This window comes from Alligator sinensis, unplaced genomic scaffold (assembly GCF_000455745.1).
Source record: "Alligator sinensis unplaced genomic scaffold, ASM45574v1 scaffold1599_1, whole genome shotgun sequence".
In the NCBI taxonomy this organism is placed as follows: domain Eukaryota; kingdom Metazoa; phylum Chordata; order Crocodylia; family Alligatoridae; genus Alligator; species Alligator sinensis.
In genome coordinates this window covers 498,235-516,485 of record NW_005842809.1, presented here as the reverse complement: position 1 = coordinate 516,485, position 18,251 = coordinate 498,235, and the positions used below count along the sequence as shown (strand labels likewise).

The 18,251-nt window shown below is 38.5% G+C and overlaps 1 protein-coding gene across 4 annotated transcripts in view; it reads right to left on the bottom strand.

The window, feature by feature from the left end:
• Window positions 1-18,245, bottom strand: part of RECQL (RecQ like helicase) — a 30,115-nt gene extending 11,870 nt beyond the window's left edge. Inside the window, exons 1-13 of one of the 4 annotated variants that reach the window (XM_025191320.1) lie at window positions 18,018-18,245; window positions 17,607-17,724; window positions 16,708-16,786; window positions 14,862-15,056; window positions 12,478-12,657; window positions 10,948-11,054; window positions 9,749-9,947; window positions 7,844-8,010; window positions 5,424-5,505; window positions 3,820-3,968; window positions 3,147-3,264; window positions 1,883-2,021; window positions 1,063-1,154 (exon numbers count right to left, since the gene is read on the bottom strand). In XM_025191320.1, coding sequence (XP_025047105.1) covers window positions 1,063-1,154; window positions 1,883-2,021; window positions 3,147-3,264; window positions 3,820-3,968; window positions 5,424-5,505; window positions 7,844-8,010; window positions 9,749-9,947; window positions 10,948-11,054; window positions 12,478-12,657; window positions 14,862-15,056; window positions 16,708-16,723 — 1,444 coding nt within the window. In that variant the 5' untranslated portion in view covers window positions 16,724-16,786; window positions 17,607-17,724; window positions 18,018-18,245. Of the gene's footprint in view, window positions 1-1,062; window positions 1,155-1,882; window positions 2,022-3,146; window positions 3,265-3,819; window positions 3,969-5,423; window positions 5,506-7,843; window positions 8,011-9,748; window positions 9,948-10,947; window positions 11,055-12,477; window positions 12,658-14,861; window positions 15,057-16,359; window positions 16,479-16,707; window positions 16,787-17,606; window positions 17,725-18,017 lie in introns of all 4 variants that reach the window. The other 3 variants (XM_025191319.1, XM_006035152.3, XM_025191321.1) reach the window with 3 other exon arrangements.
• Between the last annotated feature and the right edge of the window lie 6 nt (window positions 18,246-18,251).

The window sequence follows — 18,251 nt, the reverse complement described above, 5'->3', positions numbered from 1 at the left end:
CTTGCTAGCCATATAAAAAGCTTGAGTGGTTTCTGCCCAAGTTGGAGAACTCCGAGGAGAACTCCCGCAAGGGAGGACTCCACGAACACCAGGAGGAGGAGACTTCACGTCTTGTGAAGATCTCTAAGCGCTGCGGAGCCTATCGGACCCAGCACATTTCAAGCAGGCAACAGAGGTCTGATCAGCCCTTAGCCTCTCCCTGTCGCCGTTCGCAATCCTCGACATATCCCTCTCCCTGCGCACAAAAGGACCCATGGAGCCAAGCAAACTTCATGTGAGTGAGTGAGTGAGTGAATAAAAGGATCCACGGAGCCTAGCAAACTTCGTGAGAGAGACCCGAGCTTGTCGTAGTCCTCAAATGAGGATTTAATTGGAGCTGTGCCTGGGAAACTGTCCAGCCTACACTGCGACCATCTTCAGTGTAAGTAAACAATCTTGAATCAACCATTACGCGTCCGTGCCTAATTCTAGCGTGTCGCCCGTTCTCTCCGATCCAGCGTGCCCGGGCTGCTAGCCACAGCCTGCGCGGAGCGAAAAATGGCCCGGATCGCTCCCGGCCCGCACATGGCGACATGGATGGGATCGGGAGTAGGCCCGCGCGCTTATATGCCCCCCTTTTCGCCCTTAGGCTGCTCTGGATTTCTCTGGTTTCAATTCAGCCTCAGGCTTTTTACTGTCTTTACTTAGCCCTAAAGGCTTATCCCATAGACAAAGGCCACCCTCTTCCCCTAGTGTTATTCTAAATTACTTCTCAAAGAAAAGTCTGCCAGGAATGTTGGGGTTTTTTGTTTTTTTAAACTTAGAGGGAAAAATATATATATTTTTCACTACCTTTATTCTCCAAAACAGCAGAAATATTATGGCTGAACCTGAAAAGCCATGTGAAGCACACACCTTAGAAGAGTTCAGCCCTAACTGTTAAAGAGTGGCAAAGTTAAGCAACTCAAAATAGTTCTTTAAAAGGGGAAGGTTGCAGGCAACTACGATTACAAATGCTGAAATCTGTCTAACCTGGCCATTTTCCCTGCTTTCTACTTGTAGTCGTTAAATCCTTTTACTTACATTTCTCTCTACAGCAGTTATCACACATTTTGTTGCAGTTTGCAGAATCCCACACTTCATCAAAATGATGAGCTATCAGTACCCGGCGACACCTGGAAGAATATATTTTTGGAATGGAAGAACAATAAGTGAGATTATAAAATATTAAGGGACATATTTATTAGATCATATCAATAATATAGAGATGGCCACTTGTTTTGAGGTAAGGTAGGTTCTTTCAAGTAAAAAGGCTCACTCAAAAAGTCAAGATGTAAAATATTCTTTGTCGATTATGTAAACAATACAATATTACAAATGTTCTTGTAACTGCTATAACTACTGTTGTATAAAGAGCTTAGCTAATTAGGAAAAAAGATTAAATACATGAAAGCAAACATCAACAGCAGCAGCTTCCAGGATGAAAATTGGATTGGTTATTAATTGATATTCTGACTGTGGAACCTTTATCCCCTACTCCAGGTGTATAGCAATAACTACCTGGCAGAGTTCTTTCCATAGGCAAGGAAAGAAATTCTACCTTCCCCAAAGCACCAAAGATAATTCTGTGCAAGAGGCAGAATACCAGTTTAAACAGACCAACAGTCTGATCATTATACATCAATCTCAGAGAGAAACAAAGCAAAGTTGAAGAGTCCCGTGCCTCTTAGCCTTGCCTCACAAGGCCTGCTCTCTTGACCTCAGATCATGCACGTGGTCTCCACTGGACTATGAACCCTGGCATTTATGACTGCTCCTAATAAAATGTTTACGAAGGGAAACACTCTTTTATAAAAAAAAAAGTTTTATATGTTTTGTTTATTTTTTTAAATAAAACACTTACCCACTTACGTCGTGGCAGTAAGATACCATATCATAGAGTTTCTGTTGCCCTACATTCTCCATCACAACCATTGTGCTGATTCTGAAGATATCTCCAAAACCATAATATAAAATGCAGTCAGCTTTCTGGTCATCACGACCTGAAATGCATTTGAAACAGACTTTAGACTTTACATAATTTAGGACCAAAATAAAAAACATACATGAACATACAGTACTAAGGATGCTTGCTTCTCTGTGATAAACCCTGCCCATGTTTACCCGCACATGTGTGGATGCTTACTACTCTATCAAAAACCCTGCCCATATTTGTGAGTGTGTGCACGCGCGTGAGTATGCAAGTGCGTGTCTCATTGTATGACAGAGAATTCAGCAGATCATATCAACTAACAGGACTTTAGGAATTTAACAAAAAAGCTTAGAAGCAGAAAGGCAGATTTACCACATTCTTCTATGAACATAATAAAACATAAGGGCTAGTTAATACTTAAAAGTAGCATTCATATTTTGCTCTCAAGCAAAATGCAAAATTTACAGAATAAAATGTGTGGCCTTCCAATGGCTGAATACAGTCATAATGTGCAACTGAATGTCAACAGAAGCAGAGAGTTAAGCCTAATGGGTACTTCTGGGGGGAGAGGAAGGTTTGGTTGTTATTGTTTTTTGGGGTTTGTTTGTTTTTTAAAGATGCCATCCTAAAAATGTACTGAAATCCAATTTAAGAGATTTGTCAGCTACACAATACCAGTTACTTTCGAAGGGATTCAAGTCAAGCAATAAAAAGAGAATTTAATAGGAAGACAGTTGTTTAACTGCCAGGATATCAGCAGCTACTAAGACCTGAGCACTCAAATACAGCTATCACCTTGTGTAAAATTATTTAAAAGCATCCTTTTAAAAAAGCAATTACATTTAATGAGTAATCAGGGCAGGGGGGGCAGGGAAATTGTAGTCTTGTAGCTATTTGTAAGTATGTCACAGAAGCAGCCTGTGCTTTAAAACAATGCAGAAAACAAAAGTCAAAACTCAGAAGGACCACACGCTTATTTACATTAAGGCTGCTTTCCACCATTCTGTAGTGCAAAAGGACCTCACTGCAAATATAAAATTTATACTCACTTTAAAGCCAATTTACAATGCTACAGTGGTATAGAGCAGCCTTGGTATAAATGAGAACTGATTCCAAAGCACAATGCCTGTATCAACCTATTGCAACTACAAGATACAACTGTGCTCTTTGCCAGTACATGACATTTTCACGATACCTGCACGCCCGCTCTCTTGATAATAGTTTTCCATAGATTTGCTCATCGAATGGTGAATTACAAACCTCACATCAGATTTATCAATTCCCATACCAAATGCAACGGTTGCCACTACCACCTGAAACAAAAGTAATAAACTATCAGGATGCTGTTCTTACTCAGTGGGCGAGTTTACACGTGCCAACAATTCAAAACAGTAAATGCCAGCATAGTTTGGGCCTGAGTTTATTGCTCGCAGGCACCACGTCTGAACAAGCGCTCAAGACCACAGCATGTTGAGCTGGTCAGAGCAGCCACGGCTGGCAGAGGATCCAGGGACAGAGGGGGGGGGGGTCAGCCTGCCAACCCAGGGCTGCTCCAACCCACCTCAATGTGTTGCAGAGGGATTGGCTGGGACACAAGGGTGGTCCAGTGTAGGACTAGCCAGCAGGCAACCCTGTCAGCATCTACACATTTGTTGTGGTGCAGTAAATAACACCGTTGCAGTATAATACTTCTGTTTACAAGTACTATCCTACAGCAGTGTTTATTAGTTTATTGCAGCCTAATAGTGTTGCATGTGTAGATGCCGAGACTTTACTGCAGAGTTAATCAGTCAGTTTAACAGTAAAAGTCTCATGCAGATGCACCCACTGAAGTCAGATTAAACTCAGTGGAGAATTGTATACATGACCTGGATTTTATTGGCTGCCCATTGCCTGTGAATTGAGGTCTTATCCTTAGCATCCATATTTGCATGGTAAGCTCCTGCTTTAATTCCCAACTTCTGCAAGCTAAAGGTAACCTGCTCTGAGTCCTTCTGGGAGAAGCAGTAGATAATTCCTGCACACAAAAAAAACAGAACAAAGAACATTTTAAAAAAATGTTTACCATATATAATAAAATGTAAATTCTGTTTCTATGCAAGGTGCAGGGTTTAGTAGCCTTGAAAATAACATACACCATCTCATCTGTGCACAAAAATAAACTTTTCTTGTGCCACCCTAACATCAGCCATCTAAAGGATTCTCTCAAGTGCAGAGAAGATAATTCAGTCTCCATATCAGTTCTAATTTTGGACTGTATGACAGACAAAGAACATGAGTACAAATTAGCAACATAATGATCAAGGGAGAGAACACTTACCCTTGGAAATAAACGGAGATTTTAAATTAGTTCTGGGGGGTTTTTTTTAGCCATTGACCAATCTGTACTGGGGTTAAAGAACTCTGCAAGCAAAACTGAGTTTGAACTACTCTCAGACCTATTACCATCACCATTTTACAATGGAGTAGTTATTTTTCACTTGTTATGTCTTAACATTTCAATTTCCATTAGTTTTCAGCTCCCAATTGGAGCTTCTATCTCTGCTACACATGCTTAAGCCTCTTGGCTCCTAGTGTTGACCAGTGTGTATGCGTCCTCCCTAAAGACCCTCACAGTAACCATGTGCGACTAGTTTGCTTTTTCACCATCTTCAAAGAGTGGCCAAGAATGTTCTAGCCCTGAGCTAAAGGGATGAAGCCAATCTTACCCTGTAATTACTGCTGTGGCTGAGATTGGGAACAGGTACTGAAATGGACAGTGAAGAGCTTACTCTTAATGACTGTTACTAATACCCAGAAAGCACATTTGATTCATATGCAAGAAGTCACAAGCCAGACCAGGAGCAGGGAAAGTAGTAGGTTAGAAGAAATTTTGAAAGGACTGGGGAGGTTAAGGAAGGGAAAATATGATTGGGACCCAGACGGTAAGCAATACACAATTTGGTCCCACCTGTGAAAGAGTGACTTGCCGAACCAGCACAGAAAATATGTTCCAAAAGGATATAATGCTGTCCTGAAAAATTGGTTTTTACCACCCTGACAAGTCTTCTCTCTTCCTGCAATCCCTGCTTCATTTACTACATACAATACAACTTGTACAACAAGTAAAACAGGGAGCCCCACACAAACTCTCATTCACAACACAAATCCAGTGCCAAAGCAGCTCATCCTGTACACTGAACAAAGCAGGGATCCTGCAGGGAAAATAGCTTTCAATCATGTAACTAAAGACAAGACAGACTAACAGCAAGGGACATAAAATTTAGTAAAAGTTTCAAAAAAATACAAAATTAACTACAAAAATTGCTAGTTAATAGAAGGGATCTTTATTAAAAAGTTAAGCAGCTGTCCTCAATTCTGCTAATACATTGGAGAAGTACCATAAAAACAGAAGCCTGCTTGGAAAGGATAACATCTTATACAATTTTCAATTACCTTACCTGAAAAAAATAACAGTTTTTATATTGTTTACCTGAGAGCCCTTTGTATCTTCCATGGATGATCCTAACAATCTCCTCCATGAAGTCCTCAGCATTTGAAGGCTTTTGCCGAACCTAAAAAAATAAATAAATAAAAATACATATATTACTGATAAATTGAAAAGTTGTTCAAGAGCAATTCACCCAGTTTCCCACATAGCCCTCTTATCGTACAACACTTAGAACAGCAAACTCAGTTCCTCTATGTCATATTGAATGAAATAGTTTGAATGTTTGCAATAGTTGCCCATTAGCCAGTTTAGGAAGACAAGATTTATCTTCTTATCTAGGCCATTGTTTTGGTCTACATGCGGAAGGTCCTGACTTTGCTCAAAGTCTTAATTCTTGAATTTTATCTTTAGAGGCCTTTAACAAAGAGAACCTAAAAATGACCCTTAAGCAAATATCCCGAATTCCGAGAGATCAAACCCTAGGGCCTTTGAAAAAAAAAAATTGGAAAGAAAAGGTCACTTGCAGTGGTATGGAAGTTCCCCAAAGTAATTAGAATAGTCAAGAAAGAAACTGATTACCAAGCAAAGAATCTGTTGAGTAAGACCCGAGCCCAAATTTGGGGGTAGCGACAGGTTTGGGTAGGAGAGGCCCAGGACGGCAACTCTCTCAATAAAAACTGTAACCTACTCTTCCAATTTGGAGGTAAACTTCACTTGCAGAACAACGAAGGAAGAATCGCAAGTGTAGACCGGATCAGACTGATCACCTGAACCACCCTCTCTGTGAACACGAATCTCTTAGTTCACGCTGAAGCTGCAGAGCGCCCGAAAGGGACTGAAGGGGACTTAGTCCTATCACTGCTAAGGCCAGCCCATTGAATCGTATTGCTGAGGCGAGCCCATTGAACCGTACTACTGAGGAACGAAACCATATTTAGGTGTTTGGCTTCTTGGAATTCTAGGATTGTAAGTATATTATGAAAATAACAGTATTGATTCAAATTTAACTTTTAGTTGTAATTGTAGTTGTTTTTGTAATACTAATTCTTATAGCATTGTTTGGGAAGGAAGTGCATTCGGAGTATTGTTTCTGATATATGTAATTATTGTGTTCTTAATGTTCGTGGTATTTCTTAAAGCTAAGCAGTGTTATATGTGTAGCAAAGAATTTTAAAATAAAATTGTGTTGTATGAATTAAGTGTGTAATCACTGTGAAATCGTGCAAGTAGCTAAAAATTTCCCCAGCCAGTGCATCAAAACGAATCAGTAAATTGTGTGGGATTTTCTCTATTCCATAACCCACTAGAGACACACTACTCTTTAAGATGAATTTTTCTTGCACCAAGGTATTTATGTATTCTAATTACTTTTTAGTTGGATTCAATGTGCTATGAAATTGCCAACACTCAATATTGAACCAGCTAAAGGTTACATACTTGGGAAATCTAAAGGAGTTTGTGTTGAGCTATGATTTGTAATGCTTAGACTACAGCACCAATTCTCAACTAGGGTGCCATGGCACCTTGGGGTGTGCCACAAGGTATCAAGAGAGAAAGAAGCAGATAAGTACAGGCCCAGGCAAGTCCTCGCCTGGCCAATCCCTAACCTCCACTGTCCAGCCTCTCTGCAAGGAGGTAAGCACTGTAATATATAAAACTGGTTTTTGAAAGTGGTTGTTACTCAACTCATGAAAGTCATGACAGTATGCCTTGAATCCGATACAGAGAGCCTGGAGTCAAAACAGGTTTAGAAACACTGGATTATAGCATAGCTAAGAACATGGTCATAACATCTACTACAAACATAGGTAAGATACATTTATGTCAGTCTGATGATTTAAAACACAAAATAAAACAGACCAAGAACAATATTAGAAAAGGAAATATTGTAATTTGATTAAGAGCAGACATTATAGCCATAATACCTGACTACATGCAATTGATCAAAGTGTTTCTAGGCCAGACTCCTCATCTCTTTCCTGTGTCCTTACATCCCACTTCTGTTTTTTCCATTTTTTTAATTTCCCCAGTCAGAAATTAATATTGAAAAAGTAAAAAGAAATGAACTGCCAAAGACTTAGCTTAGTAAAGCTCTCTAATAAAAATTAGAGCCATCTAATAAAAAATTATAGCTAATCAGTGGTTTTCTTTCAATAAAGACTAAATACTTATTAGAACACTATCCTGGAAATAAACCAGTGCCATGGGAAAAGATGATTTTCAAAGGCTGCACGAACAGTAGGGAGTCATCCTCTTACTGAAAACTATAACAACCAACTTTGGTGACTGTGAAACACTTTCCTCAGACTATTTAAAACAAACAAACACACAGAAAAACTCCCTCACTTAGAAAATGAAATATACTGCTTTGTGTTTCTGTAACACCGAGTATAGCAATGTCCTGATCCATGACAGGGGCCTCTACACCACAAAACGAGAAGGAAAAAAAAATAAAAACTCACTTCATAGAAAAGATTAGGCCGGTTGAAAGACGCAGTAAATGTAATGCATTTCTGAACACACAAAATTTTCTGGGCATCCTTTAAAACATGACTTGTTGCAGTTGCTGTCAATCCAATTAATGGAGCTTTGGGAAATTGTCGTTTTAAGATACCAAGTGACTTGTAATCTACATAAGAAAATAAGGGGAAAATATTGGTTTTGTATACAATCAGTTTCAATCTGAAGAGATGACAGTTGTGTACTATTACATCAAATCTGCAAGCTAATCACTAGTAACAGAACTCATGTACACTTCCAAACAAGGTGCTCAGCAGACTGTACAGGACTGACAGAGTGACAGGACTGTTCTTGTAACATATTTATGTCATGACCCAAAGGCATGATTTTGTGTGCGCTTCGGCACCAGAATTATCCCCGCCAAGTTGCAGCTTCGTTGCACGGGAGAGTTTCCTGTTGCAGAGGAAAACCCCGGTGCAGGGACGAGTTTCCCGCCTTTCTGCAGCTTCTTTTGCAGAGTGCATTGCTCATGTTGCAAGAGGAATGCACGGTGCAAAAGAGTTCCTGCCACTGGTATGTAAATTCGTTCTCCGCTATTGGCTAATTTTCAAATTATTCCCATGTGGGGGCGCGCAGGTTGAGATTCAGAGGAGTTTGGCGACCTGATACATCGCCCACCTCTTCCCGTCTTCGAGCGCAACTTTTATAAGTCATATCTACGATTCTGATTTTGGTGGCTCGTTCACCCAGAGCATCCGGAGCTCTGCACTGTGGAGCCTAGCAACCTCCACGAGACCGTCTGTGTTGTCCGTCTGTAACCACAACTCAAGCAAGTTTTCCAGCCTACACCACTGTCATCTCGGTGTAAGTAAACAATCTTTAAAACTACTGCTTAGCGTTTGTGCCCAATTCCAGCTCGACGGCCTTCCCTCTCCGACCCGGCGTGCCCAGGCTGCTGGCCACAGCCCGCGTGCAGCACGGAAAAGGGCTCGGGTCGCTCCCGGCCCGCACAATTTACAAAAGCATTCTCATTTCAGAAGATACCATACAGTTAAATGTAGTTAAGAGAATTATAAAACAAAATGAACAAATTCATTAAAATCTACATAAATTATATTTTGATCTGTTTAAATATAATTGCTAGCAACCAATTGCCCTCATTAACAAAAAATATATAGCCCAGCATACATATACAAAATTAGCTCTGTCCATAGTATTCGTAAGACAACCTTTAAATGGAAATTTATTTTTTAAAATAATAATTTAAAAATATTCTGCAAAAGCCTAGTAGACTGAGGACTCTAGTTATCTTTACATTAAACTGTAAGTTTTCTTTAACAGAATGAGAAATAACATCTGATAAATACTAATTATGTACACCAAACAAAACATGAGACCACAACAGTGTAATTTTTCTTCCTGTAAATGATATTTAAAAAGGTCCAAGTTCATCCTACAACATTTCATGATGTGGCTAATATTTGTCACCTCTAATACAAAGATAATAAAGACCATGAACACTTAAAGTCTGAGGATGAAACATGCCATTTCAAGTTGACCAACTTGTGACAAAATGCTATATAGACTGTAATATTCCATAGGTAGCACTTCTGTATTAGAGATGCCTGCTGCAGTTTCTTCTTTTAACTGTTAGAGCGATATCAATCCGCTGAAAAACTGCCAGTGCAAGTGTCCCTGACTTGCCTGAACCTAGATCTTAGTTAAAGAAATAAACCACTTTTGAATCATACCAAAGGAATTTTAAAATCTCTGAACTGCACACAAGTATTTTCTGTGCCTTGATAATTAAATGTATGTCCAATACACAAAAGGAAGCACTTTGCCTCGCTCCCAGCCTTATTCTTCCATCATTATCTAACTGCTTATACAATTCTGAATGAACATACCAGGTCTGAAGTCATGTCCCCACTGACTACAACAATGAACCTCATCCACAGCAATACGAGCAAGTCTTCCTGCTTGATAAGCTTTCTCCAATTTCGACATAAACATTTTACTTTTTGCAATTTTCTCTGGAGTCACATAAATGAGTTTGAGGTTGGAGTTCTTATCCAACATTTCAGCATGAACCCACTTCACATGTTCCTGTTAAAAAAATAGTGATCTAGATTGTTAGGACTGTGATTAGGAATAGGATGTTAACACATCTAATATCGCTTCATTTTAGGATCAACAGGTTGTCAACCAAATTTTAGTTGAATGCATACATAGTGAACCAAATGAGACAATGGCAAGACTGCATATGATTCTGCAATGAGTCACTATAAGTGAATACACTTATCAAGCAGACTTTAATATTAGCATTAAGGCCACAGAACTTTAGAAATATTTTTCTGTACTGTATGGTGAAGTGTCTTTGTTGCTGTGCAAGATATCGTGATAAACATGTCTGTAGCATATAAAGTAATTTCACATGCAAAATAAAAACTGTCAGCTTTTTTAATGGCTTTTCAGGGACTTCAGTTCTTGAAATATTTGTGCAATTTGTCACATCACATGAAAGCATTAATTAGAAAAACTCCACCCCAAAGTGCATATTGAGCAATTGGACAATGCAATACCATTAGTCTTCCTGGCCCTTTTGACAGTGGATTTATATTCTGAAGCAAATGACGTAATTACAGCTATAACAAGTCTGCACTGCTAAGAAAATTAAGTGACATAATATTGCCCAGTATCTTTTGTCTGATTTCTGGATTAAAAAGGAAAAAAAAAAATCATTTAGTAACAAAAATATCCTAATACCTCCAAAAACATTATGGCATTAGCTCCGCCCCACAACATTATGTTCATTCTATGCAAGGATTTTAAAAAAAAATAAAAAAATAAAACATGAAAACCTCCCAAAAACCAGGTATATATTATTTTATTTTTATTGATATTATTATTAGCATCATAGAAACATTGGCAAATGGATTTTGTTCCTTGACTGATAATTTGCGTGACAACTATGAAATGGTATGCTAGCAAATAAAATTATACCATCCATTTAATGACACTGAATAATATAAAATGCAAACAAGATGCAAGAACTTAATTTTGAAAATGTTGCAAAATGACGACAGATTCTGGCAGTTAAACATACCTTGCTACTTGAAGCATTCAATGAAGATGCCGATATTCCCAGCTGCTGTAAAACCATTAGTTGATCTTCCATGAGTGAGATCAAAGGACAGATCACAAGTGTGAAACCTATGAGAACAAAAAAAAAAAATCTCGTATCTCATGTGAAAAATCCAGTTCATAAGATTTCTCTCAATTTGAACAATGCAACAAAAATCCTGTATGCACATGTGCATTTAATGCAAATACTGCAGGACTGAAGAATCACAGAATGAAGTCTTTTTCTCAAGACCAAGTAAAGAACAGAAAGTAGCAATGAAAGCATCCCCAAATGGTAACACCAATGCACATCAACTCTATTCTGGAGAGATTACCTACAAATAGCTCAGCTTTCATATTTGTTTAACTGTAGGCTTCTTTGTTTGGGTAGCCAACAGCGGTCATCTTGAGAACTACACATACGACCAACAAAAAGAGAGGACTGGAAGACACCTCAGGAGGTCATCTAGTGAGTCCAACCCCTTGCTAAAGGCAGGATCATTCCTGCTTAAAGCATTCCAGTCAAGTGTTTGCTCCTGATGGCCAGTATTTGCTGCATTAACTGTGTAATACAAGGCCAAAATGTGCACTGGGTTTCAATGGAGTCACTCCAGAGTGCAAGACTCGATTAACTTTATATGCACAAGCAAAAAATTTCAAAAGCAGATAACTGTAGTTAAGTATCCAAGTAAATATTTAAACACCTGAATAAGTCACCTGATTTTCCAACATGCTGAATCCCTTTTGAAATGAACAGTGCTTAGACATTTGGAAAATGAGATCACTTAAGTGTGGACCTGAAAAATTTAGGACCCGATTCATTAAGCACATGCCTAAATGGAATTAGTACTATTGAAGCCAGTAGAACTATCCCCATGTTTAAAGAGAGATCAATGCTAAAGTACCTTGGTGAACTTTAAGACCCCTATTTCTGAGGGTCCTAGCATTTGGCTCTAGAAGTTCACCAGACACTGTTTACTACTTAAATTTTTCGAAGAGGATATAAATATATGATGGAGAATTTTGTGATATGCACCTTTATCCACTGACAACTGGATTTAAACATCTTAACAGCAAGAGACATTAAACCAATCATCAAAACTAATAATCCCCAAAACAGGTCACTGTGCAACAGGCTAATTTACCTTGGGACTGAAAAATGCTAATCAATAATTTGTTTCTTTTGTTAAGAAAAGGGAAAAAAAAATTTATAAAATCTAAAAACCAAGTCTCTTCACAATTTAAGAGAAAAGAAAAATTGCAACAGAATACATTGTTTTTAAACAATAAAAATATGTTTCTGTAGGTTATGAAGCCAAAACATTAAGAAAGGAAAATACTTAACACTAGAGAATTAAAGTGCAAATCAGGGACACTTCCACTGGCAATTCTTCAGCAGATGGAATAACACTTATAATAGATTTATGAATGTAGCACTCTCTCCCCCCAATTAATAATACAAAGTGAAAACCTGAAATCCATTTACTTTTACATGACCTTTATTCTCACATACCATCAGAACACACTGCTGGCAACTGGTAGCACAGACTCTTTCCACCACCTGTAGGCATGACAAGAAATATATCCTTCCCTGCCATTGTAACGTTTATTGTTTCAAGTTGTAGAGACCTAAATTTCTGGAGTCTAAAGGTCTTTTGTAGTGCAGCTGTGACATTCTCAGACCATGGAAAGTCTGTTAAAGAGAAAAAAAAGTAGTGAAAATCCTTTCATAAGCAATGGCATTTAAAATATAAAACAAAAAGACAACTACAACGTAGAAGTGACTTTTTTCTGAAAGTGTCTTGATGGTATATTAGGCTAACTTTTTAAAAAGCTCAAAAGGCATCCACAAGATTTGCCTGTGTAAACTAAGTGAGAGAGTGCAAAGTTATGCTTTGTATGAATTTGTTTTGCAGACCATTTGAAATTTAAACACAAAGCTTAGTCTCTTATACAGTGATTCTTAACCAGCATGCCTTGAAAACCTCTCAGGGATGCCACAGGATGCCAAACAATGTTAGCACTGTTATGTGTGCAAGCATGGCTCACAAGGTAAACCCAGAGATTTCACACACGAATCCACAGCACCAAACACATTCTGACCTGCTGTGATCACAGTTCTTTGCGACAGAAAAACTATGCTATTTTTCTGTAGTTAAAAATTGAGTGAAAGGTAAGAACTAACATTTTCTGAGGGATGCCTCAAGTCTGAGAAGGTTGAGAATAATAATATAATAATATGAATTAATCCTCAAAAGGAAATCCATGAGCACATCAAGGACCTCAATATACTAACTTTTAAATGATGACTATTCTATTCAACTGATATGAACATGAAACGTATTATGCCTGACAGCAGTTGCTTCCAAGGACAAGTGCTAGAATAGTTAGGATACTTTAGTTAATTTTCAGGGCAATTCTAAACTCATGCTCCTCAAAAAGACATAGGCATATTCAGGAAAACTAGAGGAGAAAAGATGCTACTTGTATACATGCAGAATGACTACAGTGAGATTAAGTAGTGAAGCAAGAGGCATAATATGCTCCAGGATATTCAACAGGTGAGCCTGCATTTCTTTGCAGAAACATGCCAGTAACCTTGCCAGCAAATGGAAACAGGCTATCGCTCATATAATGTTTCAAATAAACAGCATTTCCACAAGAAGTCTCCATAATCCCTTCCCAAAAAAATAAACAAGAAACATTTTTGCCAACATGCTGAACAGGAACCTCCAGCTGACAAAAGCACAACAGATCTATTTTAAGTGGCAAATAATGGGACAAAAACTCAGCACATCTATTTCAGTTGGAACAAGAGACTTGTCAGCAATTCTTCATGCTAGTAGAAAAATAAGTGGAGACCTACCAAATACATGACATAAGTGGGCTGCGCAATGGCGCCTTTAATCTTGCAGGCTGCCCTGCATTTCCTCCCCTGCTAACTGGCAGCAGGGCCCCCTGCTTGCTCCCAATTGGCAGGAAGACGAAAACCGCAGTTTTAAATATGGTTATAATTTTTGCCTTCCAGCCAGTCAGCAACAAGCACCACGGCCACCAGGGTCCCTCAGCCAATCAACAACAGGGGTGGGGGAAGGGGAGAGTGGGGGGAGCCTGCAAGATTAAGGCGCTGCTGCACAGTCCACTTCTGCCATAAATTTGGTAGGGCTCTAAAGATAAGAAAATAGAAAACGACTGGGAATTCTACCATCTGGGATCCAGTATGGAGAAGATGCAGGTGCTAGATGTATGACTTTAAATCATGATCCAAAGCCCTTTCATAAATGAATAGAGTCAATCGGAGTCTTTCCATTGACTTAAAAGGACTTCGGATCAGAATCAAGGTTAGCTACTACATTTATTCATGTATGTACATACTGCAACATAGGCTGCTAGTCTGCAACGATACATTTTACTAGCGAAGAGCCACACTAGTAGCCAAAGAGTATTACATTGTGTAAGGAGACATGAACAACTTCCTTAAAAAAAAAATTCTTGGCCCTGTACTTTAACTCGAAGTTAATAGGCAGAACTTCAGTGTTACACATAATAAGATAGCAAGATTAAAATAAAGTTCTTCTGGTGAAGTTAAACGAGATCTCTGGGTCTAGTATAACGTAAAACTGAGGATAACTAGTTATTACCAGATTAGTACTCAGAATATCCAAGGATGCAATTAATTTAATCCAAATTAATAAAAACAAATGGCTATCAAGGCAACCAAAAAATAATGCTACCCCCCAGAATGAAGCAGTACAATTGACACACCGGTGGACTGAAATACCGTATTTTCACTTTCTTGTTGACACAGGTAATTCTCATTACATTCTTCCCATAAAATTACAATACTTTTGAGTCAGAATAAAGGTGATATTAGTAACTGAATTTGATTTTGTAAACCTTGTTTGTCCCAAGACTTAGCAGAATCATTTGTTTGGCTTCCCCCAGCTTCTGAATCATCTGAAAACTGTTTTATTTTTCTCTTTAACACTGTCTTTTTATTAATAAGCTCCTGTTGTCTTTCCAGTAGTTCCTGAATCTGGATTTCTAGCACCTGCAGTTCTTCATCAATGGAAACCAGCTCTTCCTCTAACACTGAAGGAAGGGAGAGAGGAAAGAAAAAAAAAAAAATCAAAACTATAATATTGCATCATTCATGTTTTACTAATGATAACTTCAAAGGGTGCCAGATATTTTGCACCCATTGACTGGCAGACACATAAACGAAAAATAGCAACAGGGTGGATTTAAGTCAAACCGATTTAAATCACTGGTCAGAAAGCCTCAATTTAATCATTGTTTTCCACAAAAAGTACATTCTTGTTTGATATCCTTTATTCATTTAACTTCTTGAAACTTTGCACTTTCAGGGAAAGGTAAAGACTTGATTCTGTGTACACAAACTTGCAGACAGACTGATGGGTGGGTAATCTGGTCTATTATCTCTCACCTCCATATACTGCTGTGAACAAGGATCTTGTCTCTGGAGACAACAAACCAGGGTGGATAAAAATCAATGATTTTTTTTAAACAGATTTTATTTAACTCAGATCTTTTTTATTTATTGTATTTCTTTTTGCTAAGATGCTCTAAAAAAAAAAACAAAAAAACAAACATATAAAGATAGTTTTAATTTAAAATATATTAAAGCTCAAAGATAACATCATGGAATAGGGATTATAACTTCTAATTATATACTATTTAAGACAATCTATTAATATAACCTTTTAGAAAAGTTTTATAAATAGGCCACAACAGGCCATGGACTATACTAAGGGCCCAATCTTATGGGGTTTCGAGATTAGTAAAGATTAAAGAAAACCACTCAACCCAATGGGACTCAGTGCTCAGACTAGAAGATCCCATTAAACATCTCTGTGATGCTTAGTTTCAGTTCTCAAACTGTGGATTCATGTCTCCAAAGATAACATCCTTGTTAACAGCAGTATATGGAGATAAGAGAGAAGACCCGATTACCTACCCATCGGCCCTCTTGTCTCTCTGCAAATTTGTGAACAGTCAAGCTCTTACCTTTCTCTAAAAGTGCAGTTTCAAGAAGTTAAATGAATAAAGGTTAAATGAATAAAGTTAAATGACTATCAAACAAGAAAGCACTTTTTTGTAGAAAATGATTAAATCGAGTCTTCCTGACTAGCAATTTAAATCATGATTTAAATCAAATCCACCCTGCAACAAACTCTCCCTATGCCTGAAGAAGGGTGTTTGTACCTGAAAGCATGAAAAGAACAATTTTCTCCAACTATTTAGTTGGTCTAATAAAAAAATATCACATCTACCCAAAGAACCTTGTCTGCCTATGATCCGAGTATGACCACACTGCTGCACCCTCTGGACTGCCCTTGTAGATACCTAAAGAAATGAAAAAAAACATGCCTACACAGTGTTGGATGGTGCCAAAGAGTGCCACTGTGAAAACATGCCCCCAAAAAGTCCTGTGTTGCATATGTAATGTGATAAGAGCCCATCAAATTTCTGTTCTCCTGGCTGAGAGTAGACCTAGGAACAAGACAGAAAGCACATGCAGAAGCAGAACAAAGCAGGGCATATTTTCATGGCAGCACTCCACAGCACCACACAGAGTAGTTATAATAGACCTTGCAAAACCATCTTCTGCTTGAACTCAATTAACGCAGTTAACCTGCAATGATGATAACGTTCTAACAAACACGAAGAGGTCAGCTCAACTACAGTGAAGCAAGTGCTTACTATTTTAATTATAGCTTACCTGGAAGAGCTGTCATCTTAAAAGATGGAAAAAAAAATAATTCTTAAATAATGAATATTGTCTAAGGAAGGGACTGTATCTGAAAAACAAAAAGGTGCATTTTGTTAATAACCTTTATACATCTATACTTTTTTTTAAAGCATGGGAAAAGATTAGGAGAAGATTCCAACAGAAATGAAGGGAACGCCAGAATCTGTTACACCTAAAATTAGAAGGACAATGCATTTTTTAAATATATTGCATGGACCTGTCCTACTCTGGCAAGAAGATGGCCTAGACTTTAACTTAGTTCTCTCCCTAATTTCTGAGGAATTATGAAAAATCATTACTTGTAAAACTTTTTTAGAGGCTTCTCATGAAGTTACATAGAATGTAATTCACCAAATTATTTGCACTCTGCATTTGCTAAACACTGAACAACTTGCTTTGTATTAACTCATCTGACCTTATCAGCATAAACATGTCCAACCAGAGGGCATAATATATCTGCTAGGCAGGAAGAAACTGACACTAATATGCAAACAAATTCATAAGGAGACCGGGGACAGACTCCTAAGCATATGGTTTGCCAGACTTCCATGCTAAGGGTTCAGGCAATGTGGGTCAAGAGTCGTCTCTCTCAGAAGTCAATGGAAATCTTTCCCTTTCTTTTAAATAGTGGGCAAGGTGTGCCTGAGAAAGGTAGTTAACCACGTTAGTCTGAAGTAGAAGGCAGGATAGATTTGTATCTTATACACTAACCAAAGACAGAGAGAGAAGGGAGAAGAGAAGAGAAGACTGGAATCTCTCTCTCTATGTATGTATAGAGAGAAATATATATATATATATATATATATATATATATAGACACACACAGACACATTAAGATTTTGAAAAGCCAGGGGGTACAGAGATGGTACCCAAGAATAAGGTTTTCCAGACTTCCAAGCTAAGGTCCTGTGTCAGCTGCTGCAGATATCAATGGAAATGCTTCCCTTTCTTTTAAATACTGGTCAAGATGTGCTCAATAGACATACTCTGAAATCAAGTAGAAAGCAGGATAGATTTGCACCTTATAGACTAACTGAAGTAAGGGTATGTGTGTGCGTGTGCATAAATAATGGCAGGCTGGGGGGTTTAAATAATGGGTGGCATAGCCAGGGGTGTGCATGTGTGTGCATATATATACACCCCCACCCATTTTCTTAAATCAAATAGAAAGCAAGGTAGATTTGCACCCTATATGGGGGGGAGGGGTGTACACACACAGTCCGGCCATGCCTCCCATTATATATATATATATATATATACATATACACACACACACTTACCTCCATACATATACACCCGTACGCACGTGCATAGATACAGATATAATTCCACACACAAGTGGAGGTCGGATTTAGACGTGGGGGGAGGGGACGGAGATAGCGTATCCCCCCGCAGCACAAAGCGGGCTCATATCACGTTAAAAATGCGACCAGACGCTTCGCTGAGCAGCGAGCGTGGCTCCGCCCCCGGGGCGACCCCCTGCGCGCGTCACCCCCCGGAGGCATACAACCCCC